Source organism: Penicillium malachiteum, assembly GCF_028827825.1.
Source record: "Penicillium malachiteum strain IBT 17515 chromosome Unknown utg000004l:1.0-4883003.0:1.0-4884900.0, whole genome shotgun sequence".
In the NCBI taxonomy this organism is placed as follows: domain Eukaryota; kingdom Fungi; phylum Ascomycota; class Eurotiomycetes; order Eurotiales; family Aspergillaceae; genus Penicillium; species Penicillium malachiteum.
The window spans coordinates 4,806,019-4,833,574 of NW_026643097.1; the positions used below are offsets into that span (position 1 = coordinate 4,806,019).

General features: G+C 47.7%; 11 protein-coding genes across 11 annotated transcripts; 5 read left to right on the top strand and 6 right to left on the bottom strand.

Moving 5' to 3' along the window:
• Positions 1 to 77: 77 nt before the first annotated feature.
• N7483_009867 (uncharacterized protein) lies at positions 78 to 734 on the bottom strand (the record flags this gene model as incomplete). Its single annotated transcript, XM_057093294.1, has 2 exons — positions 78 to 166; positions 344 to 734. 2 exons carry the CDS (start codon positions 732 to 734, stop codon positions 78 to 80), a joined length of 480 nt encoding a protein of 159 aa, XP_056944468.1.
• Positions 735 to 4,238: 3,504 nt separating this feature from the next.
• Positions 4,239 to 5,492, bottom strand: N7483_009868 (FAD-dependent oxidoreductase; the record flags this gene model as incomplete). Its single annotated transcript, XM_057093295.1, has 1 exon — positions 4,239 to 5,492. The coding sequence occupies one exon, from the start codon at positions 5,490 to 5,492 to the stop codon at positions 4,239 to 4,241; it is 1,254 nt and encodes a 417-aa protein (XP_056944469.1).
• A 1,512-nt stretch (positions 5,493 to 7,004) lies between these two features.
• Positions 7,005 to 9,173, top strand: N7483_009869 (uncharacterized protein; the record flags this gene model as incomplete). The annotated part of the gene is made up of 1 exon (XM_057093296.1): positions 7,005 to 9,173. The coding sequence occupies one exon, from the start codon at positions 7,005 to 7,007 to the stop codon at positions 9,171 to 9,173; it is 2,169 nt and encodes a 722-aa protein (XP_056944470.1).
• Positions 9,174 to 9,607: 434 nt separating this feature from the next.
• Positions 9,608 to 10,062, bottom strand: N7483_009870 (mitochondrial 54S ribosomal protein mL60; the record flags this gene model as incomplete). Its single annotated transcript, XM_057093297.1, has 3 exons — positions 9,608 to 9,660; positions 9,724 to 9,953; positions 10,022 to 10,062. 3 exons carry the CDS (start codon positions 10,060 to 10,062, stop codon positions 9,608 to 9,610), a joined length of 324 nt encoding a protein of 107 aa, XP_056944471.1.
• Positions 10,063 to 10,515: 453 nt separating this feature from the next.
• N7483_009871 (tafazzin) lies at positions 10,516 to 11,852 on the top strand (the record flags this gene model as incomplete). Its single annotated transcript, XM_057093298.1, has 3 exons — positions 10,516 to 10,714; positions 10,782 to 10,800; positions 10,997 to 11,852. The coding sequence occupies 3 exons, from the start codon at positions 10,516 to 10,518 to the stop codon at positions 11,850 to 11,852; spliced, it is 1,074 nt and encodes a 357-aa protein (XP_056944472.1).
• A 209-nt stretch (positions 11,853 to 12,061) lies between these two features.
• Positions 12,062 to 13,702, top strand: N7483_009872 (uncharacterized protein; the record flags this gene model as incomplete). Its single annotated transcript, XM_057093299.1, has 1 exon — positions 12,062 to 13,702. The coding sequence occupies one exon, from the start codon at positions 12,062 to 12,064 to the stop codon at positions 13,700 to 13,702; it is 1,641 nt and encodes a 546-aa protein (XP_056944473.1).
• A 357-nt stretch (positions 13,703 to 14,059) lies between these two features.
• dbp9 (ATP-dependent DNA/RNA helicase) lies at positions 14,060 to 16,080 on the bottom strand (the record flags this gene model as incomplete). Its single annotated transcript, XM_057093300.1, has 4 exons — positions 14,060 to 15,164; positions 15,221 to 15,699; positions 15,756 to 15,832; positions 15,891 to 16,080. 4 exons carry the CDS (start codon positions 16,078 to 16,080, stop codon positions 14,060 to 14,062), a joined length of 1,851 nt encoding a protein of 616 aa, XP_056944474.1.
• Positions 16,081 to 16,658: 578 nt separating this feature from the next.
• N7483_009874 (uncharacterized protein) lies at positions 16,659 to 17,172 on the bottom strand (the record flags this gene model as incomplete). Its single annotated transcript, XM_057093301.1, has 2 exons — positions 16,659 to 16,963; positions 17,016 to 17,172. 2 exons carry the CDS (start codon positions 17,170 to 17,172, stop codon positions 16,659 to 16,661), a joined length of 462 nt encoding a protein of 153 aa, XP_056944475.1.
• Positions 17,173 to 21,006: 3,834 nt separating this feature from the next.
• On the top strand, positions 21,007 to 22,105 carry N7483_009875 (RraA family protein; the record flags this gene model as incomplete). The annotated part of the gene is made up of 4 exons (XM_057093302.1): positions 21,007 to 21,063; positions 21,168 to 21,686; positions 21,782 to 21,880; positions 21,938 to 22,105. 4 exons carry the CDS (start codon positions 21,007 to 21,009, stop codon positions 22,103 to 22,105), a joined length of 843 nt encoding a protein of 280 aa, XP_056944476.1.
• A 392-nt stretch (positions 22,106 to 22,497) lies between these two features.
• On the top strand, positions 22,498 to 23,272 carry N7483_009876 (uncharacterized protein; the record flags this gene model as incomplete). Its single annotated transcript, XM_057093303.1, has 4 exons — positions 22,498 to 22,596; positions 22,670 to 22,949; positions 23,048 to 23,109; positions 23,183 to 23,272. The coding sequence occupies 4 exons, from the start codon at positions 22,498 to 22,500 to the stop codon at positions 23,270 to 23,272; spliced, it is 531 nt and encodes a 176-aa protein (XP_056944477.1).
• A 779-nt stretch (positions 23,273 to 24,051) lies between these two features.
• Positions 24,052 to 26,747, bottom strand: N7483_009877 (uncharacterized protein; the record flags this gene model as incomplete). The annotated part of the gene is made up of 2 exons (XM_057093304.1): positions 24,052 to 25,030; positions 25,087 to 26,747. 2 exons carry the CDS (start codon positions 26,745 to 26,747, stop codon positions 24,052 to 24,054), a joined length of 2,640 nt encoding a protein of 879 aa, XP_056944478.1.
• Positions 26,748 to 27,556: the final 809 nt, after the last annotated feature.

Here is a 27,556-nt window from a genome sequence, read left to right on the forward strand (position 1 = left end):
AAAAAAATGACACCAGAAAACTCCACAAACCCATCAAATCCCGATAAAATTCAACCTAAATCATTTTTCCACTCCAATTACGCAGTCTGCCACTTCGCAATATCGGCAGATGTGATATCCAATTTTTGAGCCGTAAGCCGCTGTAAAGTAGCCACTTGCGTAGCAGCTACAAAATTCAAGTTTTCGAAGTCAGCACGGGTCCAAGAAAGCTAATACTATGGATCAAAGTATTCCGAAACCAAGATACTGGGATAAGCAAACACCGTAGAACTTGAACTTCGGGTAAGAGGTAAAAAGGTAGAAGAGAGAAGAAGATGAAGATAAAAGAAATAGAAAGACCCACTTGGCCGTTGAGCTGCTGGTGCAGTTGGTCCCACAATGATAAGACCAGAATCGACAAATTCCTTCGTAACGACGCCATTGTATGAAGCAGCACCAAGCATCACACGTAACCGGTACTTTCCTGGTCGCGAGATAGTCAAGGGTCCAAATTTGGCATATCCGCTAAGTGCACCATCGCGCACACTTGTTGTAAGACTTCCGCCTAGTCCTACTGCGGCGCCGGCTCCGGATTCATCGCGTAAAGAGGCGTGCACGGCAAGGGCTTGTACGTTTCGTGAAGGTGTGCCAATGGGTCGAATCGATACAACCACTGGAAGTGTAAAAGCTTGACCTGGACGTACGGAGGTAGGAGGGGAAACTTCGAATGAAAGACTGAATTCGCGGGCAGCCATGTTGGAAGGTCTTTATAGATGATTCCTTTTTTGACTTCAAGGAATATGCACAGGATAGTAGTGATTGAGCGGGATGAGGAGCTTTTAAGGTTCACAAGATCTGCTTGAACTGATTGAACAACTTGAATGTAGGACCAAGGATCGGTGAACTATAAAATAGATCGTGCAATAGAGTTCAGTAGAAGTGGAGTAATGCTTGAACGAATTGAGATAATGGTCAAGTGGGAGATTGAAGTAGAAATAGAAAAATCTCCACAGCTGAGTCGAGATACTGATCTATGAGAAGGATGAACCTGAAAAATCAACATGAAAGACACGGTACCGGGCTTCATATAGTTTCCGGGAGCAGCTGAGACTTCATGCACTGTTCAAAGATCTCAAGGATTCATACCTTGGATCAGGCGTTAGATTCATGGGGTCTTAGATGTTGCCACTGTCAAAAGTACCACGCGAAGATCGCATAACGATGGGCGAGTCGTGACCAGGTATTCGGGAATGGTTCTGTCAAGGCAGCCGTAAAACCTTAGGAAATGACGGAGTTATGGAATTCAAAATTCCCTAAAAATCAATAATATCCTCAAAAGTAGAACAAAGGGGAAGAGATCAACCGGCCGACTTGGGGGTTTCGTTCGGATGCAAGAATCCTTGCTGCAGCACGTTCTGGGAACAAGGAGATGAACAGTGGGGAAAACATGATCTGGTTTTGCTTTGGGCTCTGATAGAGCGTAGATCACTGAGGGGATAAAAATAATAGACCAAATCAAGTTAAATTAGATCTGAGGGATCGAAGATTGTGCTGCAGGTAGATCTGATGCTAGCGAGTGGATCAAAGTCTAGAGCAATCACCCGGTTCTCCACATAAGATATGATTTAATTCCCATCTTTTACTAGTATACAGTAGTACCCAGGAACAGTGAGCAGATTAGCACGCGCCTTCTCATGCACGATCGACGTTCATGTGCATTGAGAGTAGCATCAATTCCTGGAAACATCAAACCCCCCTCGAGGATTCTTTCCCTATGCATGTGGTAACATCATTATCTGATTTGAACTGATGATTCGATGTAATTTTGCATATAATTTCTTTTTTATGATTTCCCCTTTCTTTTTTTATCAATTAATTTCTATTTCTTTGACCTTTCGGCTTTCTTTTCAATAGTCCGGTGCACGGATCCACTATGCACTTAATGCTGATGCTCGACATGGAACTTGAACCCCGCTACCTCTTTTGATAGAAACTGCCCGGCCCGTCGCAGCTGTCATAGAGTTACAGTTAATTAGATCACACTATTAGCCACATTCTGTGTGATACTCGCCTCACTTTCTGAGATTTACTCCGAGAAATGTGACGAAGGAGGCAAATAGTAGTATACTTTGATAGAAATAGAACCATGTACGTACTAGTACGACGGAGTACATGGAGTAAGCTATGTAGAGTCTGTGCTGGTCCAATCCTATCAAGGGAGAGACGCGGAATCAACACTACACAGTAGACCGCGATATGAAGTACAGAAATGAAACCCCTACCAGGAAAGATGCAAGCCACATCAAAACGGTGAACTGTGGCGCGTGTGGAGTCAAGCCTGAGTCTAGGTTAAGCCAAGTCATTCCTATCGGGCTCTCCGAGACCTTGTTGCGGATGTGGCCCCCAATAATATTTGAATATTTTGAATAACTACCGGGGCTTTCTTGCCATCTTGAGATATTATTGCATCTTTGGAATACTGAGAGAAGAATAAAAAAGATGTTGCCTGGGGAAGAAAAAGATACGAAACCTGAAAACATAAAAAATATTCAATGTTATAGAAAGTGACAGCTCTGATCTAATCACACCAGCCACAGTTACAGATAGGATCATTCGTGCTCCGCTTCCGGAATGAACTTACTAAAAAGGGGAAACCTGCAGTAGCTTATGTACGCTTGGACACTGGACTGGGATTGCAGAAACAAAGGGAGTTCCACGAGGGAAGAAACTTCCACCGGGGATGCGTGTTGGTTCACTTGGCACTGATCCCGCTAAGGCTCTTTTGGTCTTGACGATCAATCTTGCCGATCGGGCACGGGCCAAGCAATAGTTCTATGAACTTGGGGGGTCTAGGTAGGAACTAGCCTGAGGAGGAGTATTCGCTTCAACTTCGTGGTGTTGGTAGTCTGATTGCAACCTTGCAATCATGATCATCGAACGAAAATCTCGGAAATCTCGGAAGAGGAAAACTCCCCCTGTTGCATTACCTGAAGCAGCATGAACACGCGGGGATTATTGCGTATGTTGTCGTCAATGCGATCGTCCGAACTCCGCAGAACTCCGCAGACTGCGACAGCTGCTACGTGTAGATGTCTCCGATGACATGTACAACAACATGAAGTCGTGTAACATTTGCCCAAAATCTATGAAGTTCAGTTTCGAGTTTGAGAAGTCACTCAGAATGTCAGAGCAAAAACTAGTGGGGGGGACTAAACTCGAAAAAAGTAAGATCATCGCCCTGTGACCAGGTAGGAGGGAAGAACGGCATCGTATGTCGCTAAGATGAGGATGATCATTGGTGGTTTACTTCAAATGTTCCCAAAAAAAACACGAAGAATCCCAACAAAAAGCAAAGAATTGCGCAAGGTCAACCTTGTTTCGTAGTTATTTTCCCTTTTCCCTTTTCCCTTTTCAATTTTCAATTTTGAATTTTTCTTTTTTAAGGGAGAGGAACCATGCACTGTAGATCCAATGGTCTGGGAAGGAAGATCGGGTCTAGGCTAGATCAAATAGTCGCACCGCCATAAACATCAGCCGCAGTGGCTAATAAAGTGGCTAATAATCTGTGGCTAAAGCAAGGAGTGGCTAGTGACAAATGTGGCGGTGTAGATTAATATTAGTATTATATTACCCAATTCGGTAGACGCTATACTCTCATCGTTGGAGCCCAAGCACTCTCGTTCTTCTTTGGGTAGTAAATGGCCTGGTCATTCATTTAATAGCCCCGCTATGGGCCGCTTTTTATCGACTCCCAGCATGGATACATGGATGCCCCTGGCTTGATAGAGTGGGATACAGGCTCATACAGCATAGAAACCCAAACTTGAGTCGTGTCCAAGGTTGTTCATGTGAATGCCTTACCGGAAAATGAGTGCATTTTTGCTGCTTGTCTCAGATGGGTAAGGCAATATACTGGAGAAGTACCTGTGGACTACACATGACCTATCACTCGGATATCATTAAGGTTGGGACGGCACGATGCCTTGGATCAAAGGAGAATTCGTCACAGGATGATGACATCGGTAAACATATCACATTCTTTGACAACTTGATTTGGAATTGGGATTTGAATTGCAGGGGACCTTGGAACTATCATACAGGGCGTTTATTAGAAAATAGCTAACAAAGAAAAAGATGACAAATGACGACTCGACCGAGAACCCTTGGAAGAAACTAGGAAAGCGGACAGAGTGGATGAAAGAAAAGTCATGCAACCATGGCACCATATGCAGTCTCGCAGAGGCACTTGAGTGCACCTATCAGTGCCATAGCCTGTATAAGAAAAACCAGCTTTTTAATGAGGCCATCAGTAACGGGTATCTCAAATAATCGAGAATACCCTTGTCATGGAACGTCAAAATGCGCAGAATGTATTTGTCAATGACAGTACGTGGTGAGCCATCAGCAAACATCATCCAGTGCATCATGTCCTTTGTTAGAGAAGTGGTCCGCTCTGCTCTGACAAATAGGTCCTCCTCGAAGTCCACGAGTTCAGGGTTAAGCTGAACTGCAGGGTTTGGTGAATCGAGAGCTTTGCCAACAGCGCGTGATAACATCAACGCATCTTGCATGCCCACGTTAACACCTTCACCAGCGAAGGGAGTCATGAGATGAGCTGCATCACCAATCAGTGTGACTCCAGGACGGTGGTCCCAGCGCCAACCAACAGGAAGCATATACAGCGAGGCGCTGGAAGGCTGCTCAGCTGATTTGATGAAGTTCACGAGATCTGGATGCCAATCATGGAATTGTTCTAACACCAACTTTTTGATAGCTTCAGTGTCATTGACATCATGAGGGAGAATCTCTCGCCAATTCTCAGGTAGTTGACACCAAGCATTGATGTACAGACTTCCATCACTGATATATTGACTCATGATGGAGCGACCGTCAGAGAATGAAAATACCGAGCCTCGGTTGGTTAATTTATAGGCCGCTGGTGCTGTCTCCTTGGCATTGGGAATATGGAAAATGTATCCAGAAATACCAGAGTAGTCAGGCTTCTGATCTGAGAGATACCTGCGGATCTTGCTCCATGCGCCATCAGCACCAACAACCAAGTCGAAACCGGATTCAATACCATGATCGAATATTAAGTTCCGGTTCTCGTCGATCTCACGAAGATGACATCCCCATCGAATCATCTCCGGGGGCACAGAGTCCAGGAGCATTTCACGGAGGCTTGATCGGTCGATTTCAGGACGGCCAGCGGAAGACGTTTCATCTTTAGCAGTGAGGGAGATATATTTGACAAGTTTCTTGTCGCAGATAATCAAAGCTTCGCCGTCGTATCGGACATGTTTTTTGAACTCATCCCATAAACCTGCTTCTTTGATGGCTGCAAGACCGGTATCCGGGTGTAGATCGAGAGTGCCGCCTTGTTGGCGAGCATATCTGGAAGGTTCGGATTCAAAAACGACCACTTCGAGGTTTCGCTTGGTAAGGTTATGGAGTAGCCTAGCGAGAGTGAGACCGACAGGTCCCGCGCCTATAATCGCGATTCGAACAGACATGTCACTGGATGTGGGGACTTCGAGTTGTTCTAGTGGACTAGTAGATGGTGGTATAGATAGAGATGAAAATCGGGTAAATTTTGGGGCAGTGAATTTGGAAATAATGTATGAGAGTGCAAGGTTGATAGTATTGAGAATATCCAGCACCGTGATCATATAGATGAATGATAGATGATATTGCAGTACTAGTGGTAAGTGAATAGAAATTGTGAATCACGAAATTAGAGTCGGCCGAGCTTTGATCTTATATTTTTCAAAGTTCAGGCTGCCACTTGCAGTCCAGATTTCCACCGGTTCCATACACCTATTGTGCGAGAACTGTCGCATTTTCATAACCAGGACCGATCAGGTTGCGTACTGCGAAGAAAACCCCGAGTCCCTGCGCCAGTTGCGAGGCTTATTGATTGGTTGAAGCGGAGTATCCCTCTGCCTGGGTATCAATTGAATTCAAATCTACCCCACTCATTGCGGACTGGTAACTGAAATGGGAACAGAGGTCCCACTTAGCACCCACTTAGCACCCGCTGGTGCTGCATTTTGGCGGTAAAATCTCCACCGTTCTATTGGATCAAATTGTTAGTTAATGAATAATGCGCAAACAAGAAAGAAAAAAGTGGAGTATGTTGTCGGTGTGTGGATTTTGTCCGGAGTATATGTACATTCCCTTGTAGTCCGTACCTAGGTAATGAAGGATTCTATCTCGAGGCTGTGAGAAGAAGGATCTGAACATTTGAGCCGTAGTGTTCCGAGCTAGTATAGTGGCTGATCTGCCAGTTGGCGGTACTACTTTGCAGTGAACACGCGGAGTTTGAAGTCTCTACGGAGTACACGAGGTACGAAATACGATATAGGTAACTTGTGGCAAACATTTGAAGTCATTTGAAGTATCTCAGAATTCTATAGCTTTTACCTTGCAGATCTAAAAATGTATGCTTGCGCGTCATTTTTCCATAGATCATGCGTGTATCCGATTTTACTAGGTGAAAATGCCGTGTCCGACCACCGAGTCCGAGCTCCGCCTCGCAATGGTTACCTCCCGAGGTCATCTCTAGGCGGCCTCCGACTACATTGTAATAACTCCGCCAATGCATGGAAATTGGGCTCCGACGTCATTTTGCTTGCAATTAACAATCTGAAAATTATGATAAATCATCATGAACCTTGCGTAATCATAACTTTACTCTCCCATCATTACATCCCCTCGGAGGGACTAGGCAAAACAAGCGCCGCCCAACATGAGCAAAAACCAGCAACCCATTCAACCTCATCCAAGATGAAAAATATACTCATCTCTACCTAGGTATGGGGAGATCGATAATGAAGAAACAATGAAATGACTGGCGATCTCTTGTCCGGCAGTGTCAGACATGGAAACCTTGCGGGGTGTGCTTTCCTTGCTTGAACACACCATGGCCTTCTTGAAACTGGCATGTAGACCTTTCGGTCATTCCATGTGCCTTCAAAAGTCCGAAACAATATCGTTACTCTCTTCCAGTCGGATTAACTAGTCGAATGGCGCCATTGGTGATTCGACAGAGCCATTCACTCGTTCCATCACCTCCCCGTCCGCACAAGGGTGAATACACAAAGCCCGTTGAGGTGAACACCCATATCGACCCCGTTGTCTTTGCGAAGCTTTTCGCTGGGACAGTGGGAATATTCATTCTTTCGGTCTTGATCTGGAAGCTTGGCAATTTCATTCGCTCATTTAGCCAGTACAGGGTGCTGAGAGAGGGCAACTCTCCGACCACGCGATATGCGAAGACGTGGTACGGGTGGGTGACTCTCAAGACGCACGAGAGAAATAAACAGTTCTTTCGCGATATCTTTACGAAGGTATCAAAGTGGACTGCCTGGAAGTCAACGAGAACGGATTATCGATGGGTTTGGTGGGATCCTGGCCAAGCAGCATTGACAGCACGACGGAGGAACCGAAGGCTCCTGAGATGGTTGCCCAAGTTTTTGATGAGCTATGAGTCGCCTACTGCTGATGAAATTTGGAATCCCGGTCTCCGTGTTGAGTGTCATGGTGCATTGCTGGTGCCCGAGGAGCCTAGTCCGATCCAGCTGTTTGAGAGGATAAGGGAACGGTCTGAGGAAAATGCCGATCCGATGCCGCGAAAGCCATGCAGAACACCCAGTAAAGAGGAAGTAGCCATCATTATGAAGCCACAAGATGTCTATGGACAGGGTCATTCACGACTCAGCATATACACTTCTGAAGACCGCCGGGAGGATGTCGTTTGGTATGACGCAAGAATGCATGTTCTTTCCTCCACCATATCGCTTGAAAATGATAGAGGCTCGTTGGAAAAAGGAAAATCTCCGACCAAGCGGGATGCCTTATCGAGGCTTCGTTCGAATGTTGAAAAAGAGACCATGCACCTTGCACAATTCGACGGCCCTGGATCCTTCCGAATGACTAGACCCCATGCAGCAAAATCTCATCAGCCCTCACGAGACCCACCACGCGGACCTACCATTCCCCGTGCGCATGTGCGGAAATACCAGGTGTGGTCTGCGAAGATGCAAGTGCAAGCGTCAAAGGCATTGGTTAAGGATCTTAGAGACTCGTCTGGACCACCTGGGACGCCTATCGTGGAAATGTTTGCTAGCCTTGATTCAGAGAAAAGTGCTGCTGCAAACACCCAAGAACAGCAAATGAGCCGTGTCAGTGAAAGGTCGGGAAGCTCTGTCGAAAAGTTTCCCTTCACAATCCAACAGGCAGTCATGAGGAATCGAGCCCACCTTTTGGATAGAGCACACCCCGGGAAGACTCAGACTCATTACAACACACTGCCTCTGCGGCTCAATGGGATGACGAGAGATTCCCAAGGATCTGGGAAGATGGAGTCCTCTGCTCGTGATCGGAACCTCGATATTACCCGGCACACAGTTCATGAAGTGCGGGCACAAGATAATGTCAAACCTGGACCCCAGGACCACAGAATCGTACCAGGCCCAGGGATAGATCAGAGCAGGATGAACCTCAATCAACTCAATGATTGGGAGGTCAGACTCATAGACATGGTAGACCGAAAATTGACATGGCTTGTGAACGAGACAACTCCTGGTCAAAAACCATACCACTTTTCTTTGCTCGCAAATCACTGGTTGAATAGAGAGACTTGGCTGGTAATTGATCCCGTATCAAGAGTTTCCACCGATGCACGAAGAAATCAAGGTGATCCGCGGCACAATGTCCCTTATCCAGAGCCGGACCTCGGTCGCAGACCCAAATACCCTGCCCCCGTGCGGAAACGTGCCCATCATCCTCGGATCGACTCCTGGCGTGCTGCTGTCAACCGTCAGAGGAGAGTATCCGGAATAAGAGAACGCATCCAGCCCGTGGAGTTATACGAGGATTCCGCTGAAGAGCCACCGGATGGTCATATTGACCCTGCATGTTGGATGTTACCAAGGCCTCCCCAAGGGTTCGAAATGTCGAGCAAGCAAAGAAACGCGTGGTACGAAGGAGGCGCGGGCTGGCAAGAAAAACTTGATGACTGGAAAGCAGTGAAACGTGGTTACCGTCTTCGAAGAGGCATCTTCGATGGACGGGTTAACAGGAACCGTGTCATAGAGATTGGGCAGAATATCAACGGATATTGTCGCCGGGTCTTGTTAAAGTCAACACCTAAATCAGCAGAGAGACGATCAAGAGTTCAGTCAGCGCCTTGAGTTGTTTTTTGAGAATGGGGCCGGAGTCCGTCTTTTCTTTTTCTCTGGCCGAAGACAACCATTTTATGTTTTTAATCTCTTGTGATATCATTACCTACCACAGTCGTTTGTCCTACTCCTAGAAGACTGCCGCGCTCCAAATAATGAAGACCCTTTTTAAACAAATATTGAAATGTAAGAAATCGATCTAAGCGTTGGGTAATAAAACATGTGTAATTCACGCCATTCTCTTTCAGAGCGGCCGCGTTTTCGCAAATGCCAAAAACTCCAGGAATCCTTCATATGTTGTTTGAGCCCGGACCAACTATCGAATGCAGGTATAGCGGCAGAGCATACGGTGTATAATACAGAGAGTGACTCGATCTTTCCATGATGGCGAGCCATAGAGGGTGTGTCCGTCGTAGTCGAACGGGGAAGATAATATCGAGGAGATCTTAGAAACCAGGAGGGTTCACACGCTGGCTGACACGAGTCCACTTGGGCAGCTCTGCAGAAAGTTCCAATTAGCATCGCACAAAGTCCCCCCCGACATACCCAGGTAGTAACATACTGTGAATGCTCTTGCGGTAGCTCTTCTCCTTCTTATCGAAAAGGGTGTATTTGTCCTTAGGCAGCATCTCCTCCTCACGCGGCATCTCCGCGTACCAGCGCTCAACGGCCTTGGTAGTCTGGCCGTTTCGTTGAAGGGCTGCGCTGAGAGTGTCAACGACTTGGTCGACAGCGCGGAGACGCTTGCGTTGACGGGCCTTCTGCGGCGAGGACAGACGCCATGGGGTCTTCCTATTTACCGGAACAGGGATTAATTAGTTTTTGATGCACGGTGAATGTCAATTGTGTGTAATACGCACCAGAGAAGACCTCCAAATAGGGATTGGGTGGGCTTGAACATGTTGAGCTGATATGCGGATGTTGGTGGAATCGGCGAAAATCGTGCTCGAAGTCGGAGTTGCAATTGGCCCGTGCGGTCAATCATATACTTGTTACTCTTACATTTGTCTTCACTTTTATCAACAATTACGACAATGTATAGAGTGAAATCAGGAATAGAATACTCCAATTAAATGAATAGATGGCATGATTATCTTTTGTTTAAAAAAATTCTATATATTATTGTCTGTAATTGACTGTTTTCTTCGTTGAAATTTCCTTTACCCCGGCTTAAGTCATGTGATCTCAATGGATAAATGTGTTTCGCCGAGAATTGGAATCTTTCCCTGACTCCCTTGCTCAATTCTATCTGGCTTGGCCAGGAAAGACGTTCCTTTCCTGTTGTTTTCTGTGTTGTTAATCCCTACGGACTCGGTCTATGGATTTTCTCTAGAGTCGCGTCTCTCCTAGTACCATGGACTCCGGCGCAACAGGCGATTACCCATCGCTCCCCTGGCGAACATGGTCCAACATGACCATGTGGGGTGTAGCAGGGTTATGTCGCGCGTTTTTATCAGGCCTCTGTCATGCAGAAGTTCATGGCGGCGAAGCCTTTACAGAACTCCTTGACTCACGGCTGGATCCGTCGCAAAGAACTAAAGGATTGATCACCGGTATTTACACCCCACCAGTTATGAATTTGTTGCGAGTGTTTATTAATTGATTTGGGATTGCCTTTAGTTTCGAACCATATCAGCGTGTACGTCCCTTCTAAGCGATCCGATGACGAGAATCCTCTTATTCAAAGTGCGAAAGTAACTGACCGTGTGTTGCGACAACTAGTATGGACGATCCACTAGTATGGGGAATGTTGCCCGCTAGATTCTGGAACAAGCGGTGGTCATTTGGTAGCCATGACATTTGCTACCAGACCAGGTGTGTTGATATTACAATAGCCAGACCGGGGAGTACGTTACTGATCAAAGTCGCGTCCCTAGACCGCTATCTTTCTTTTTCACCATGGGCCAAGTCCTTCCTACGCACCGTCTTGCCCATTCGCCATTCGGTGGACTTGGACAGCCAGCGATAACACAGGCAATCCGTCTCTTGTCGAAAGGTCCCTTCCCCGTCGACCATCATCGCGCCCACGAAGAACTCCAGAAATTCAGCACGCAGAATGTCTGTGTCGACCCATTCTCGGATCTCTCCGTTGCGTATACCACAAATGGTGATGACGCCCACATCGCACCCTCCGCCTACGCATGCAATTCACACTCATGGGTTCATATCTTCCCCGAGGGCAAGATCCACCAAGCTCCACGGAAGACCATGCGTTACTTCAAATGGGGAATTGCTCGTCTCATTCTAGAAGCAAACGAGTGTCCGGATGTAGTTCCTATGTGGATTGAAGGCTTTGATGATGTCATGCATGAGAGCCGTGAATTCCCTCGATTTCTGCCTCGCCCTGGGAAGAAGGTCAGTGTGACTTTCGGCTCGAAAGTCGACTCCGAATCTGTCTTTGGAGGTGTGAGATCTCGATGGCAGAAGCTCAAAGCAAAGATCGAAGCTGCAGATGCTCAATCTCAATCTTTGCCTGTAGGTGTTTTGAGTGATGAGCTGTTGAACAATAAAGAAGCTGTTGAACTACGCAAGGAGGTCACTTTGAAGATCCGCAATCTTGTGCTAGATGTGCGCAGATCCCGTGGTCTGCCCGATGAAGATCCTAAGGAAGGACTCGTGGAGACCTGGCTGGAGGAAGGCCCTAAGCGTGAAGGGCACATGAAGGATGATTCCTGGGTTAGAGATATCTAGTCCCAGCCTGTATATTAAATGTAAATAGTGCATAGATCAAACATAGACTTTTTTCAGGGTTAACCTTCCAAATTGTACTTTGTATACATGTTTTTAGAGTAGAACCCTTGAGGGCGGTGAGAAGGGCGGTGAACAAGATAAAGCGATAAGCGGGTAAATTGCTTCGCCTCCGCATTCTCATTGTTGACTCCTAAACATCACCGGTCTATATGCCGAAGAAGCACAGAAACTCATTCGCATACACAAAACCTGCAGCCACAGCTCACCACTCGCTCACATCATCTGCTGAGTTGTCAAGGGCCATTCACAATGCCCACCATACCAGATTTGGGACCGGACCCGCGAGGGGTCCGGAAAGATCTATGGGCCCCACGTCAATCGACGACTCATCAGTCAACGACCTAATCAGTCACCTGCGGCGTACACAAGGCCTTGGTTCAGCTGAGAGCTCCTCTTCCTCTTCTCATTCTTTTGAACCACAAAGATCTCTCCCACCAGCGTTGAGAAACATTCTACAGCTTCCCGAGCATCCTGCACCTCGTCCTCGACGCAACATATTTCAAACTCGAATTAACGGCCGGCCAAGGCGTCTTCCACCTGGTCCTCCAGCTCCAGAGAGTTGGTCATCTGAAACACGTACCAATCAACACCCTCTGTCAAGACACGGCAAAATGGAGCCCGCCACCCAAGACCAAATCATTTATCGCCTGAACAGGCTGCCTGGGGGTCGCTTCCCGGAGCTCACAAACCGTGGAGCTCGAAGCCTTCAACATATTGCTCTCATGGGAATTGCTATGAACTGGGCCTCGTATGTGGAAGACGTTGGAGAATTCTTGTCCGACCTCCCCACTCATCTCAAGCAAATGCTGCTCAGCTATGTTGCTTTCTACTGGAAGCCCACGAACTCGGAGAACCCAATGAATGGATTCCGACCACTGTATTTCGGCCAAGCTGAGTACGACCGACTTGCCAGAGAGCACCCGGGCCGGTTCCAGCGTAGGCATATCACCGACTCTCAAACCATTCGCTTGGATCTGTCAAAGGCAATTGGCCATTGGTTGACTTTCAGACAACTGATGAGAGCACTGCGATTACCAAGTATCTCCAGCCGCACCACAGACCCGCCAACTGAGAGCTATGTGCCCGACTCATGGGACGAAACCGAGGTGGGAGCCGTGCCTCGCCCAATACAAGGGCCGCGCTTTTCAGGTCTTCGATACCTCTCACTGGCCCACCCAAAGCCGGGAAGCGTGAGCTGGATGGAGCTGGTGAGCCTCACCTCACATCTCCCGACCCTCACTCACCTATCTCTTGCGCACTGGCCAGTGCTACCGCGGGCTGCCGAATACACCGGCTTGAGGACGAATTGTTGGGCCGACCACGCGGGAATCCTTCGCCAGATTGCCCGCAACACCAACTGCTTGAGGTGGCTCGACCTGGAGGGGTGCACTGACTGGATAAACGCCCTGGTGTGGAAGGGATTGGTCCCAACGGGCAATGGCCCCATGGATACCGTCCCCGCGGGGTCCGATGGTCCGGACTGGAATGGCGCTTGGCGCAATGTCGAGGACCTTATCCTGTCCCCGGGCTATTGGATCCAGCCCCAACCGGAACCACCAACGGGGCGTTTAACCCGGGCAGTGCAGAAGAAGAGACAGGAAGCCTGGCTCAAGACGTTGTCAGATACGACGGAGTTCCGGACCGACGTCCGAACGGCCCAGAGTGTCGCCGACGCCATCAAGGCGCTCCGACGAGAGGCCCATGGGAAAGCCATTGTGGTGGAGACTGCGGAAGATGAGGAGATTCCAGACATCAATGAGTTGATGCGCCTGGCTGATGAGGAGTACTAGGCATTGGCCGTGGTTTGTTTCTTTTTCTTCTCTCTTTCTTTCTTTTTTTTACTTCTTCATTGCCTCTGATCACTTGGCAATAAGCATTGCACGGCGCGAGTCGTTTTTTTCTTTCCTCATTCTATTACTCCCATGCGATTTCAACGTAGATTAAACCTTCACTTGAACGTAAGAATAGACTTAATTGGTCTAGTAGAAGTCAGTCAATGAGGCCTTACTTCAGAGTAACGAGTAACTTCAATAGAGCTCAATTTAAATGTACTTTTCTCATTCCTATTTTTGTGGTTCCAGATAACTATACAATAATGGTATCATAGCATGCACCCAATCTAACATCTTTGTCATATTCAATCAACCTTACTTTCTACCCCGGTTGAAAGTCTTCAAAGGATCAACCTTCCCACCGGAAGGCTTCCTTCCACCCTTACCCTTCGCACGATTGCGATCTCTAGCCTTGCGAATACGATTCTCACTCGTCTTCTTGAAACCAACATATCCAATTTCTTCCTTCGAGAGACCCTTACGTCCCTTAGCCGGCATCAGGTACTCGGGAACGTTTTTCAAGTGAGCCTGAATACGAGCAGCGCGAAGCTCACCATCGTGTCGCAATTGACGAAGCTCCTCTGGGTTCTCCTCGAAATGACGCTTCAACTTCTCACTCTTGATCAGCTCCTGACGAATCTCACGCGCACGCGCTTCTTGCACAGCGAGACGGGTAACAGCGCGCAACGCATCGCTCATACGGTAGCGGAAGGCTTCAACTTGTGACATCTCGAAGTGGTAGGGTCGGACCTCGTGGCCCAGTTTGCCCTGGCGCTTAGTGATCTTAGCGAGAACGGTCTCATCGTGCTTAGCACTGCTAACCGATGTAGGCTTGTGTTTGCCATACATATCGGAGGGAACAATAAAGGAGAGGGCCATGCCGGCTTTACCGGCGCGGCCGGTACGGCCGATGCGGTGAGTGTAGGATTTCGAGGTGGTAGGGAGATCGAAGTTTAGAACACAGGCGACGTTCTGGAAGTCGACACCGCGTGAAATGCTGTAATCCTTTTCCTTGGCGGTCATCTTGCGTCGCTTTCCGGGTCGGGACTTCTTGGTAGTTGATTCCTCCTCTTGATCTTCGTCCTCGCTGCTGCCCATTTCTTCCTTATCCTGATCCATTGCGTCCTCGTCGACGGGCTCAATAGACTTCTTGGTTGGCTTGGATACTCCCATAATTTCCTGCTCGTCTGCGGCGATAATAATGTCGTAGACGCCCTTATTGAACTCTTCCACGACGTGTAGACGAGAATTAATGGGAAGCTCTGAGTTGAGTACACAGCTCTTAATACCGAATTGTTCGAGGAAAAGCTTGACACGGTAGCATCGGTCGACGTCGTGCACGAAAATAATGACCTTTCCCTTGACTAGTTGCAGCTTGAAGATGACATATGTCAAGAGGAACTTCTCGTCCTCGGCACACCTATTCAATCGGTTAGCTCTGGAATGGAGCAGAAAACCCCACGAAAGGGGACTTACTTAACGACAAATTGGCTGACACCAGCACCCTTCTCTTCCTTGTCTTCCAGCTTAAGGATGACAGGGCTACGGCAGAACAGACTCTTCAGAGTATCCACCTCAGAGGTAAGAGTAGCACTCATAAGGAAAGTCTGCACACCACGAGGGATCGCCTTGGAAAGCGCATTGATATCCTCATCATATCCATAGGAAAGAACCAAGTCGGCTTCGTCGATCACCAGATGTGTAAGCTGTTCGAGAGACAGGGCCGAGTTGTTGACATTGGCAAGAACACGGGTAGGTGTGGAGATAACGAGATCAGGGAAGTCGGCGAGAAGTGATCGCTGCACAGCATCGGAAACTTTCTGTGTCAAGTTGACGGATCGGACATCCTTTCCACAGAAGCTGGTAAAAGATGTAACGACTTTCTGGACCTGCTCGGCAAGCTCGCGGGTCGGAACGAGGATGAGTCCGGATGTCGCCTTCAGGGAGAGATCATTCTGATCAAACTGTGTTAGTAAATGTTTCTCAACCCTGTCGATATCAGATAACTAACAGATTTGCGCTGGAGGATCGCTTGAAGTACTGGAAGAACGTAGGCAGCGGTTTTGCCAGATCCAGTCTTCGCACGGGCTATTTCAGGTCAGTAGGAGTTCTGTACATATGAATGTCCTGTCCGGGTTGAACGTACCCAAGATATCTTTTCCTTCAAGAGCCAGCGGGATAGCCTTGGACTGTACGAGTGTCGGCTTAGAGAACTTTTCCTTAATCAAGGCCTGGCGCAGTCTTGGGTCGAGACCAAGAGCTTCGAAATCAAGCTCCTCCTCTGTGGCAGCAGCCTTAGGGGAGGGAACGTCGTTGGCATCCAGTTTGCGCTTCATATTTGATGTGATGTTTGAACTCTCGACTCTCGAGGGAAGATTTGAATTGCTAGATTTGGGAAATTTTAGCGGGCGGTGAGATTTCCCAGGGTTTTCTGGGCGGTCAAGGATTTTTAAGATGCTGACTCATCCAATCGTGTCCCAATGCGGAAAAATCGCAACATTCTCTTCTCTTATCTATCATGTCACTGATTGCTACTTCTTGCAATATTTGAGAGGTTCTGTTAATTAACACTTTCTTTTGGGCTGAATCAGGGTCAAACTTCTAGCCAGAGAATGAAGCAGCTAAGATCCCTGGCTTCAGGTGAGTTAGTTGGATCAATTGTTGCAGTGGGGCAGTCCGAGTACAATGAACAGGATAGCTTAATTTCAGAACGAACGTATATGACATGTCCTCCTAAACGAGCGCACCCGCCTTCATTTGGAAGTCAAAGCTCAATCAAAGACCAGAAAGTGAGAAAAAATATTCAAATGTCCCAAGGAAAAGAACATAGAAGAACAAGGTGACCTCTCAAGGTTGGAAACTTGAGCTCGAACCAACTCTCGTGCCCAGGTAAACAATAGCCTGAGCCCACAGCCTACTTACTAAGTTCGGCCCTAGTGTATGCATTAAAATTGTGCAATGAGTCCTTTGTGATTTGACCAACTGGCAAGACCTTGACGTTATGCTCGACAGTGTAGACTTTGCCAAAATTCAATCGGGACATTGGGTCCAACTTCTGATCAGCTCTAGCCGGCTCAACCTCTAGCGGCTCTTTAATCATGGGCTCATTTTGTCTGGTTATCGGCTGACTACCACGCGTATAGATGATTGTATGCTTGCTGCGGTCAACTCCGGCTTTTGCCACGCCTTGCCCACTATATGTGGTGACGGGACTGCGAGCTTATCAGCCATTTGTACTAGAGAATGTTGAAAAGCATCTTCACTCACATACACCGGCAGCAGCCTTTCTGCTCCTTGATCACGACCATTCGACGAATACTGCTATATATTGGCTCTTGGAATTTACCTTTGGTATATTCTCGCCCCAGAGATGGGTCTTTCTGGCTCATGGTGGTTCCGTGATAACCTGCATTCTCGTGCCAAAGCATCGAGAAAACCTAGCATAAGTTAGACCCGATACTGGTAGGGCTGCCACTGAGATCTTACTCTTCCAACACGAAAGAACCTTCGAGGATCGCTTTGTCTCTTGTAACCTGGTCCGGGTCATCAGTCGCTGGGTGGTAAACCGACTTGGAAGATATTCAAGTTGTGGAACTTACGGGGGTCCAAAGTGTCATGCTCATTCCCACCTCCAAGAACCACATATGTCGGCTCTGGTGACTATTGTCGAACCCCATTAGTCCATCATATTGTGACACGGGTTCAGGCTTTGATTTACCTCCAGAGTATCAACGCCCTGTGAAATATCCCCTAGAACAGCCTGGGGGTCCCAACGAATATTCCCCGGACAGTTTCCCAGAGGAGTAATGAGTGGCGCATGAATGGATTCTAGTAGGCCCAGCCCACGTAATCTGAGGGACGAAGGGATTATTGCAGTTTCGTCACTATTGGAGGATGACGCACCACTGGCATCGCTGTGATCGGATATACTCGCACGAGTTGACCTGCGTCTGTTTATTGATCGATTGAGGTCATCGGGGTAGGTCAGGAAAGTACGGAAATCTGGTGAAATGCTTCCTCTTGCTGTCGCCGCAATGGAGTTCGCAATATAATGATGCCCTTTTTTGTCATAGGGAGCCCGCCGGTGTTTATGAACAATTTCGTGGAGCCCATGAGGGGAAGTGGCATACCATTTGTTGGGATATTCTAGGGGCAGCGAAAGATCCTGTCGAGTGTATTGCCAGGAATTCCCATTCTGGTGACCTGCATGAACCTGGGCGGTTTCTAACAAAGCTTGGTAACCATACGAGGTCCTTGCTTGGTGTAATGGCGAAGCTCCGGAAACACTCCTTTGTTGTGAAAAAGCACTGACTCAATTTAATGAGCGCCGAACCAATACAACTTCAAGTTTTGCGACTCTGGGACAACTCACCCTGATACTTGAGGCTCTCCCCATACTGTCTGTGTGACCAGCCCACCTGGCTGGTCGCACTCCAAACATGCCTTCCCTAATATTTGTTAATGATCCGTTTGTTCTCTTTCCTGCTCATAATAATGTTTCGTTGCCTGAAAGATTATAGATCAGACGGCACAAGCGTCCCCTCTCTGGGTGAAGAGTCCAATCTGCGGCCATAACTGTTACTTGTCATCTGAGTCTGTCGCATGAAGGGGGTTGGACCGAGCCATTTGTATCAGCGACGTGAGAGCATTTGATCGAGCTAACACCTGCCTTGTATCTTCTCTCGCATGTTCCATGGGGCTCGGGCCGTTTACCCACCCCGTGTGTTTCGAGTGAAGCGATTATGCATGGCGCTTATCTAACGCTTTTCGATGGTTTGTTGGCCATCGCTCACTCGCGGGGTCAATCATTTCAGGGTCACCTGATGCCTCATTTCAGGGGTTTAAGAGGTCAATACAGTTCCGTGGCTGAATTCGCATATTGCATCGACATATTAAACTTCAATCCTATTAACAGGAAAATGCAAAATGAGGGAGGCGCGGCGGTAAATGACAGGGATTGAGAAAGGCCTGGGGGGGTCACGGAGCGTCGGAGCGACAATGATTGGATTGCGGTTGGTCAGTTCTTTGGCCAGAAAGACAACAATGAGGCCCCAGAGCGATCACGCCAGGACGCATGAGGAAAGACTCAGACCTTCTCAGAGGTATCATGGCCTGTTGAGCGGTAAAAGATGTACAAGACCGCAGATCTCGGTCTTAACCAACATTTCGTTGTGTTGGTTTTTAACTTGTGATGATAGCCTGAAGCTTCGGCCCCGGCCCGCCTTGTAAATGTGATAGGATCCTCTTACTGTTAGATTACAGGGATTCCAGGATATCTGCGAGTAATTTCGTGCTGGTCTGAAGCCTTACCATTCCCCTCTTTTTGACGAGTCAGGATCTGAACAGCCCCGCTAAGATTCGATGCCATTGGTTCCATCAGTGAAATTTATGCTATGCATTTGCTAGTATGTTGATAACAGAAGTGAGCCATATCTCAATAAATGGTGGAAATCCCCGCAGACATGCAGCATGACGATGAACTTTCCATAGGTTGCCTGGTGGCGGCCGTGCTACTGCCAGTATCCTCGCATCAATAGGTAGAGCACATCTATGCAAGATGTGCTGATCTCGCTGCACATGTAGCACTGTTACACCATTTCGCCAAAGATAGAGACCAAAACTAGAACGCTGGTGATCCTTCGACGCTTCAAAGCATAGCTGAGCGATACTTGCAGTCTGAATTATTCCTTGGAGCCTTCTTTTGTCTCTTATATCAACAGCCAAAACAATAATAGCGCCAAAATTGCCAGAATTGTGACCAACATACTCCTGGAAGATGTCTCCACCAAGCGGAAATAGCACCAAGATTTGGATATTCCCCGACATCTGGAGATTTGAAACTGAATATTCGGGAGATCTTGGCTCAATATTATACTAAATGGTGCTATAACATGTTACCGCTGTTGGTTTTATTGTTGGAGATCTAGATACCACGATGGCAACATACTAGTAAACTATGACTCGGATCCAAGGGCGAACAGCATGACACATGACACTGGAATCGACGACTTGGAATTTGAGTTAGTAAAAAATGCTAGTATTTCCAAGACAGATATATGCGCCGAATTTCAAGCATTGTGCCCAACTATTCTCCGAGCTATTCATCAACCCAACATCATGATGATATTCAATCTTGATCCTGGGAACTTTTGACTTAATCCATGATGCTTCAACCGACTATACCTCTAGCAACAAACCAAACCTGGTCGAAAAGCGCCGGCAAAGTGGATCACATTTAATTCCAACATGTACATCCATTGGAATTGACGTGCGCAATCTTGATGACTTCGAAGCACAACATACAGCTTTCGATCAACGCCACAATCGGTTGGTTTCCCCCATAACGCGTGATTGACTCTATACTACACTGTGAAAATAATTTTGAAAAGAACCAGATTCCAGGGGAAATCTATGCATTGCAAATCTCCACATGAAATAATATCCCGTGTCTACTAAGAACCATTTTGATATCGAATGAAAAGCTCAAGTGCTGCTCAACGGCAAGGAATCTACAAGAAAATCATCCCCTGGCCACTGGCATGGATGACTCGGCCGAATTTCTCGAAACATGCAAGTCTGAGAACAAGCCACATGTTTAGGTGACCAAATGGTCTCACAGAACTAAAGCTCATTCAGGGTGGAGATCCGGCACCTGCTTAACACTGGTAGCTATACATAGGATCGACACAGTATCAGCCAGATAGCGCTAGCACTGTACAAACACTGATAGTAACTTGGAACACGATGAATTTAGCGAGCAATTCGGATGCAAAGATGATGCCCAAAATTGAGTAAGTTCAAGTTGAATCTAGGATTCTAGATAGTCGCTTAGTATCGGGTATTCGGCAGCGGGGCCAATGAAGGCTAGATGTAGATAGCCTGAGCATGAGCCTGTTCTACATTGCTCTTTGTTCAATTCAGCAAACATTTCTGGGATCAGCACGGACTCGTTAAAGTCAATTATTTCTATTATCGTCCTTGTCGGGGAGAGATCTAATTATTTTCTCCGTTTGTCCGGGAAATTTCGGATTTGAAGCAACTGGTGATATCCTCGGGTGGGTCGATGATGTCTTAGTCCGATATACGGAATGCAAATTCCATGTGGTTGACAACTCGGTAATTTCATCCTTGAATGAGTAAACAACCTTTGGTATCATCTTCTTCGCGAATCCTTGACTATCAACCCTGCTTCCTTTGGTCCAAATTGCGGGCTTTGATCCAATATATCCGTGGATTTGCTTCCCCCGCATTCCCCAATTACGATGGCCTCTCTCAAGGAACAACTCGCCATTTTGGTTGAGAACTACACAGCTTGTGATGTGAGTCAATCCCAAGTGACTTCATAATACCTCGAGGGCTGCCTTTTAGTCTTATCTTTGTATATGTCCTCAATGTTAAAAACTTCTGCTCACGCTTCTTACAGATATCAGATGCCCTTTTGAAACTACAGAAAGTTCCAGCTGGGACTGCACCACGAGCTGGATACCTGGCTGATCTCAGTGAGTTATCAATAGCCCCTTTTCTATCATGCAACGACATGACGACAAGATTTTCCATGAACACAAAGTTTTGCATGCTAATATTCCCAACAGCACCATTCTCCCCGATAGCCGGAAGAAATGACACAGCGCGGAAGATCGCCGCACCAGCTACAACCTTCAAGTTCCTCAACAAGAGCGATAGTCCACCTGCTATTGCAGTTGAGAACCCTGAGAAGCACGGTTTCCCACCTGGCAAGCACTGGGTAGATTACGTAGGCGATTTTCAAGATGCAGACCCAGCCAAGGCTGGCTCGATCATTGTTATCGAACAACCAGATGAGCAGTACTGTGCTGTTACTGGTGGTATCATGGCTACTCGGATGAAGTATTTGGGTATCAAGGCTGCTGTAGTGGGTGGCAGAATACGTGATCTGAGGGAGCTGCAGGGTACAGAACTCCCGGTAAGTCTCAACTTCTTCGACGTTGACACTCCAGCTTCAAGTTGGTCTATTCGTTCCTTTCCTGCTGATACTAATACTCTATCTCTGTCTCTTAGATATGGGCTCGTGCAACTTCGACTGTTGGCACAGGCGCTGAGGCTAAAGCTGGCGTGCGTAACGTGCCAATCTCCATAGGAGGAATCACCGTATCACCAGTAAGTAGTTCACATTATTCTGATATAAAACAGCTATCTGACGACTGGCATGCATAGGGAGATATTATTTTTTGTGACCCAATGGAAGGAGTGGTGGCTATTCCACGGGATCTACTTGATGCTGTTCTTGAGACTATGCCCAAGTTGATCAATATGGATGAACAGGCAAGAGAAGCTGTAGCACAAGGGATGAGTGTGACTGAGGCATTCCAGAAGTTCAGATAAATAATCAAATCAATTGCCTTTCTCACTTCGCACATACCTGAGTATTTGAATTTACTACTAGTAAAGCCGCAGACGTGTCTTGCCTCTTAGGCTTCACGATAGAGAATGTTTTTCCCCATAGTATCTGACATTTGGAACCGGATATCGATAATTTCAGTATGGAAATCTCTATCGAATAATCTCTTGACTTGAACTTGAACTCCCAGATTTCGATAATGGACCCATGCTGTAGATTACTTAGTGGGGCCCTGCGGCGGTGCGGAGTTGGTTGCGGAGCGCGGCAGATCAAATTCTCCAACTCCATCAACCTCCTCAATCTCAACTACACTATACCATCCACGGAACGGAGACAGCACAAGAACAATTTCTTGTCATACGCATCGCATCCTCTCATGCTCCGTCAACTCTTCACCGCAGCCGCCCCATTGGCGCGGCTCGCAAGTCCACTCACAACAACCCAACTCTCCTATCAACCAACATGGCGTCTCCTCGTACGACAATCCAGTACCCTCAAAGCTACAAAACAAGCCAATCTATGGAACGAAATCTAATTAATTTAAATAGCAAAGCCAAAAATCCCCCTTAACCCGCCTCTTCACAACAACTAGCACCCTCCAAAACTCGCCCTTCCGCCTCTCAACAGACAGACCAACCTCCCCGTACGCTGAAGAGGATCCCTATAGCCAATACCCACCCAAGCGCCAATGGCCCCCGGATATGTCGAAGCTCTCGCCGAAACACCAGTTCAGACTGGAGCGGAAATACCGTCGGCGTGCGGCGCTGAAGTATGCGCGACCCAAGTTTATCAAGGCTGTTACGATAGCTCAGTGGGTTATTATTGGATGTATGTTTGGTTCCTACCCTGATACCTGGAAGTGGAGTTTGAAATTAAACCATACGGTGGCTTTGTTGTGGTTTATTTGGTTACTGATTGGTATATAGTTGTCGCGATCTATGCGATTTTGTTCATGAATTGGGATACCAAGGATACACCGTTCGATGGGGTGAGTTCTTCTTTACTATTGTCTGTTTAGTGATGATTCATGGAACTTGAACTAACTGCTGCTGTCTTGGTAGATCCGAGAGAACTTTTTCGCTGGTCTCAAGAGCGTGTTCTCTACACCGCCACCTCCTGAACCGGTGAAGAGATCTGATGAGAAGAACTGAGGACTTGATGCAAAGTTGAATAAGTTGAGTCTATGTAAATCCTGGAGCTTCATATACTACTGTACAATATCATATGTTGGTGGGAGAGCAAGTACAATTTATCATCTTTGAGTAAAGTGGCGAATAATCGTGATCTATGGTTCAGCTGCTGAGCTGCCACCTGGGCATTGTCCAAATATCGTCTTCGGTGACTCTTAGTATCTATGCACATCAATGTGAGCACCTTGCTTCAAGTGAGGCACTTGCAAGGATATCCTCAAAATACCTCAAGAAGTTACATGTACATAACAAGGAGACCATTACTTCAATTCATGCAAGGCAGTTTTCAATAATTCAACGACGCATCAGTCAATTCTCATTTCTGTCATTGATCGTTATGAGTAAATTCAGTTGGAAACACAGCTATTGACGGCAAGGAAGAAAGAGCGAGACAAAAAAAGAAATAACATAATCCAATCTTTGCTCCATCATTCCAGGCCTGTACCCTGGCTTCATCACGTCATGTCCGCCAGGAATTTCTGGACAAATGAATATGCAATACCAAACACCTGAGATGCCAACGCCTGTAAAATCAAATAAAAGCAACAATAAGAAACACGTTCAAAAGGGACTCCATTGGCGCAACTTGATACCATCAACTGGAATGATGGTATGGGCCCGTAAATCATAAACCGTAACGCCGAGTCATGAAAGGTAGAGATGGTCATTTAATAGTTGAAAGAAAACATAGGAAAGAAGAGAAAAATAAAAAAAAAACGGATCAGGTGGGCCTTGTTCAACTAAAGCCAGCTGCGAAGATCGCTCGATGGAGTCAATGGACCGGATGGTCGACTCTCTGGAAGATTAAGAACGAGCTCGAGCTTTGGTGGCTTTTCGTCAATAATACCCTTCTTCGGACTTCCTGGTGCTACCTTCTTGGGAGACTTGGTAGGTGAACCAGGTTCTCCGTAGCGAGGAGGACCTTCACGAACCATCGTGTAGGCCCAGCCATCCTCGGCTGCTGCTGCAACCCAGGTTCGGAGGCACTCGTGCACACCGGAGTAGAACTTTTCTTTGCAAGTTCGTAGACTCCCACCCATCACCTTCTCGAAGCCGGATGCTCGCAGTTCAGAGCGGAGCTGGTTGCGTTCTTCCGCTGTAGGGAGAGAGGCAATCAGACCGTTGAGAAGATCAAGGTGGGCGGCCAAGTAGTTGGTAGCATCCCATTCAACGCCACCGACATAAGGGGCTGCAGGAACGGGCGGACGAGGTGGGGGGAAGTGTCGCTGGGAATAAGGACGGCTATCGGCCGACGCCTTGTTGTCAATAAAAGGGTCATTCGATGCGGTGTCTGCCTTTGCAAGTGGGATCACGTTGAGGTGGTGCAGGAAAATCCAGAACACTTCCTTAGTGACATTAGTCACCTCCTTGCACCAGACACGGTATGGTCGAGACTGGTATATATTGGCAATAAAGGCTAGCGGTTGGTTGTTTTCAGTTGGTGACGGATCCTTCAGGTAACCCAGAAGTCGTCGAGCACGCTCAGCGGGCTTTTCGTTTGAAGAGGTGGATGAAAGTTGGGTAAAGAAGAGGTTGATGATGATTCCGCGAGTTGTGAATTCGCTGGGACCCTTCTTCTCCTCGTCGAATAGCATCTTCAGCAGAGCGGGGAAAAGCTCTGCTTCGATGCTGGTGAGATGTGCGAGGGCGATGGATGTCGTGCAAAGGCCCTTGAGACAGAGCAATGCCTCGTGAAGAAGTGTATCCTCATGATCCTCACTGAGAAATTATTAGCTTGGCGTTCAGAACCGTTTAGTCGAGGAGCTGATACATACCGCCATTCCATCTTCATAATGCGGTAGATGAGCTGCACGATCTCATCCATTCCACCTTCAGTGATGAATCCATTGACCCAGCTGACAGTCTCGTTACGAAGCAGAAGGCGCAGTTTGTGGAGTTTTCCAACTTCAATCATCTCTGGCTTCTGGATCTCTCTCAGGTAGTGCACAAAGTCCGAAGGATCTGCCGCAGTATCAACAACCGCAGCTTCGGAAAGAGATGCAGTAGAGCCACCTGGGTGAAGGGTCGTGTAGACTCCAACAGGCTGCGAGAGATCTACAGATCGAGGACGAGCGAAGCTCCCACTTTCGGGTCTAGCCTTTTTCCCCGGAGAGGAAGACCCTCGACCAAATGTAAACCCCCGGCTTCGGGAACGAGACCGAGAGCCCCTGCGGTCCTGAGATTTTTGATCATCTTTGGATTCCTTTCCGCGTCCGCGACGACTCTCAGGGGGATTTGCACTGTGCGGTGTTCCATTCTCAGTACGATCCTTCTGAATGAAATCAACCTTGATGTTAGTGTCAAGGGAGCGCATCTTGTCGCGCATGTTATGAGGGATGTTTCTGGCATCCAGGAGCTTCTCAAACTCACTCTCAACATCCTTGGAGTTGAGGTGTTTGAGCACATCGGCATCTTTTTCCTTCGCATTGAATGCTGAGATGGCAGCTTGCACACGAGACAACTTCTTTGGGCTTGCGTCCCTTTCCGAAGGTCTCGGCGATGGAGGCTCAGGAGCAGACATCTTCCTTGCTCTTTCCATCACATGACCCTTGGAAGAGCCACTGTCATTGCCATCACCCCCGGTGGGAGGGCGCTGAACGGATCCCAGCATTTCCTTCACTTTCTTGTTTCCTGCCAGGTTCTCGGATTTGGGACGCGGCTTGGATTCACCGGGTTTGGTGAGGGACGGCTGTTGATAGTCGCAGAAGTTTCGTTGCTGTGCGGGGCTATAGCCCTTGGGCGTGTAGAGGGAGACTTCTTCAGCGACGCTACGACGTCTGTCTGCGGCCGAGTTCTGTCTGGAGCGGTTGGCGCGCTGCTGCTGCTGATACACGGGGATGGAGTCCTGCGCCCAGACTGGGGAGGAAGGAATGTTTGGCGAAGGCATGTTATCAACCAAGTCGGTCGGGCTGCGGTTTTCTTTATCGCGACTCTGCTTGAAGCCATCTTTGCGGCCGCGTTGGGACCGTTTCAGAATGGCGGAGAGACTGTTTGTCGATTTGGTCTTCTTGGGTCTCATCTCGTCTGAGTCCTCGGGTTCGTCCGACTTTCCTTCCTTTCGTTCCATGTAGCTTCGCAGGGACTTGAGCGAGACGGTACTCTTCGTCTTCTTATGCAAAGCCCCTTTCCCGTCCTTGTTGGCGGACTTGGATGCGGGAACGTTATTGTCCCTTGCGTCACGGTTCGGGACGATCTCTCCCAGTGGCAAGTGACCGGGTGCCGAAGTCGGGGCTTGCGTCCATGGAAACGGGTTCGAGGCCGAAGATGAGGCCGAAGACGAAGTCGAACTTTTGATTGGCGAGAGTTGGGGCGGCATCGCATCGTCTGCGGATTGGTTTCGCTTATGCTTGGATGAAATCATGGCCCGGAACACCGAAGCTCTGGAAGCACGACTGGCATCTTCAAAGATCTGAGGACCGGAAGTAGGAGGGGCCATTGCTATCACCGTTGACCAGCAACTGTGATCACTGTGATCTGTTAGGATATGGACCAGTCCTCTTGAACGGGCGCGGGTAGGGACAGATTCCACTCACGGGATGTCTCTTTTTTTTCTCTTTCAATGCAACCTTGGAACAAAAATCACGCCTGAATGAAAATGAGCACGCGAAGAGGGTAGCTTCCCCACACTCTCAAGTTAAAAGGTAGAAAAACAAGCCGCAATCAATGCAATCAAAAAAAAACACAACAGCAGACAAAATGCAAAGGCCAAGTGGGATGGGAGAAATAATCTGGGAGAAAACAAAGCAGCCGGGCAGCCGGGGAATTTGAGTGTCTTGCCACCGGTCACATCGAGGATCAGAAACTCCACTTTGCTTTAGGACCAGAGTACTAGCGTGGTGAAGTAGTCCTTGGGGTTGGCTGGATTAAGGGTGGATGGTGTAAACAACGTGCAGTCCCTTTGGTTGTACGGGGCAACGGTGTTGGCGGTGAACATAGATTGGACAATTATAGTCATTTATAGCCACTTATCACCACTTATACACACCTCACCCTGCATACGTATCGGTATAATTAGCTTTAGATCTCCCTTTCTAGGGATTTTACACTATTTTACCGTGGAAATGTGGAGATTCTTTGTTTTGATGAGGGGTAAAGTAGTTGTACCTTGATTCTACTAGTAGTTCTAGGTCTATCTTAGTTACTATACTTGGGAGAAACATCAACGGTCTCCGGGGCTACTAGTATTTACTAGTACTAGTACATAAAAGGTCATCCTATCCGGACTAAATAATAAATATCAGTCAG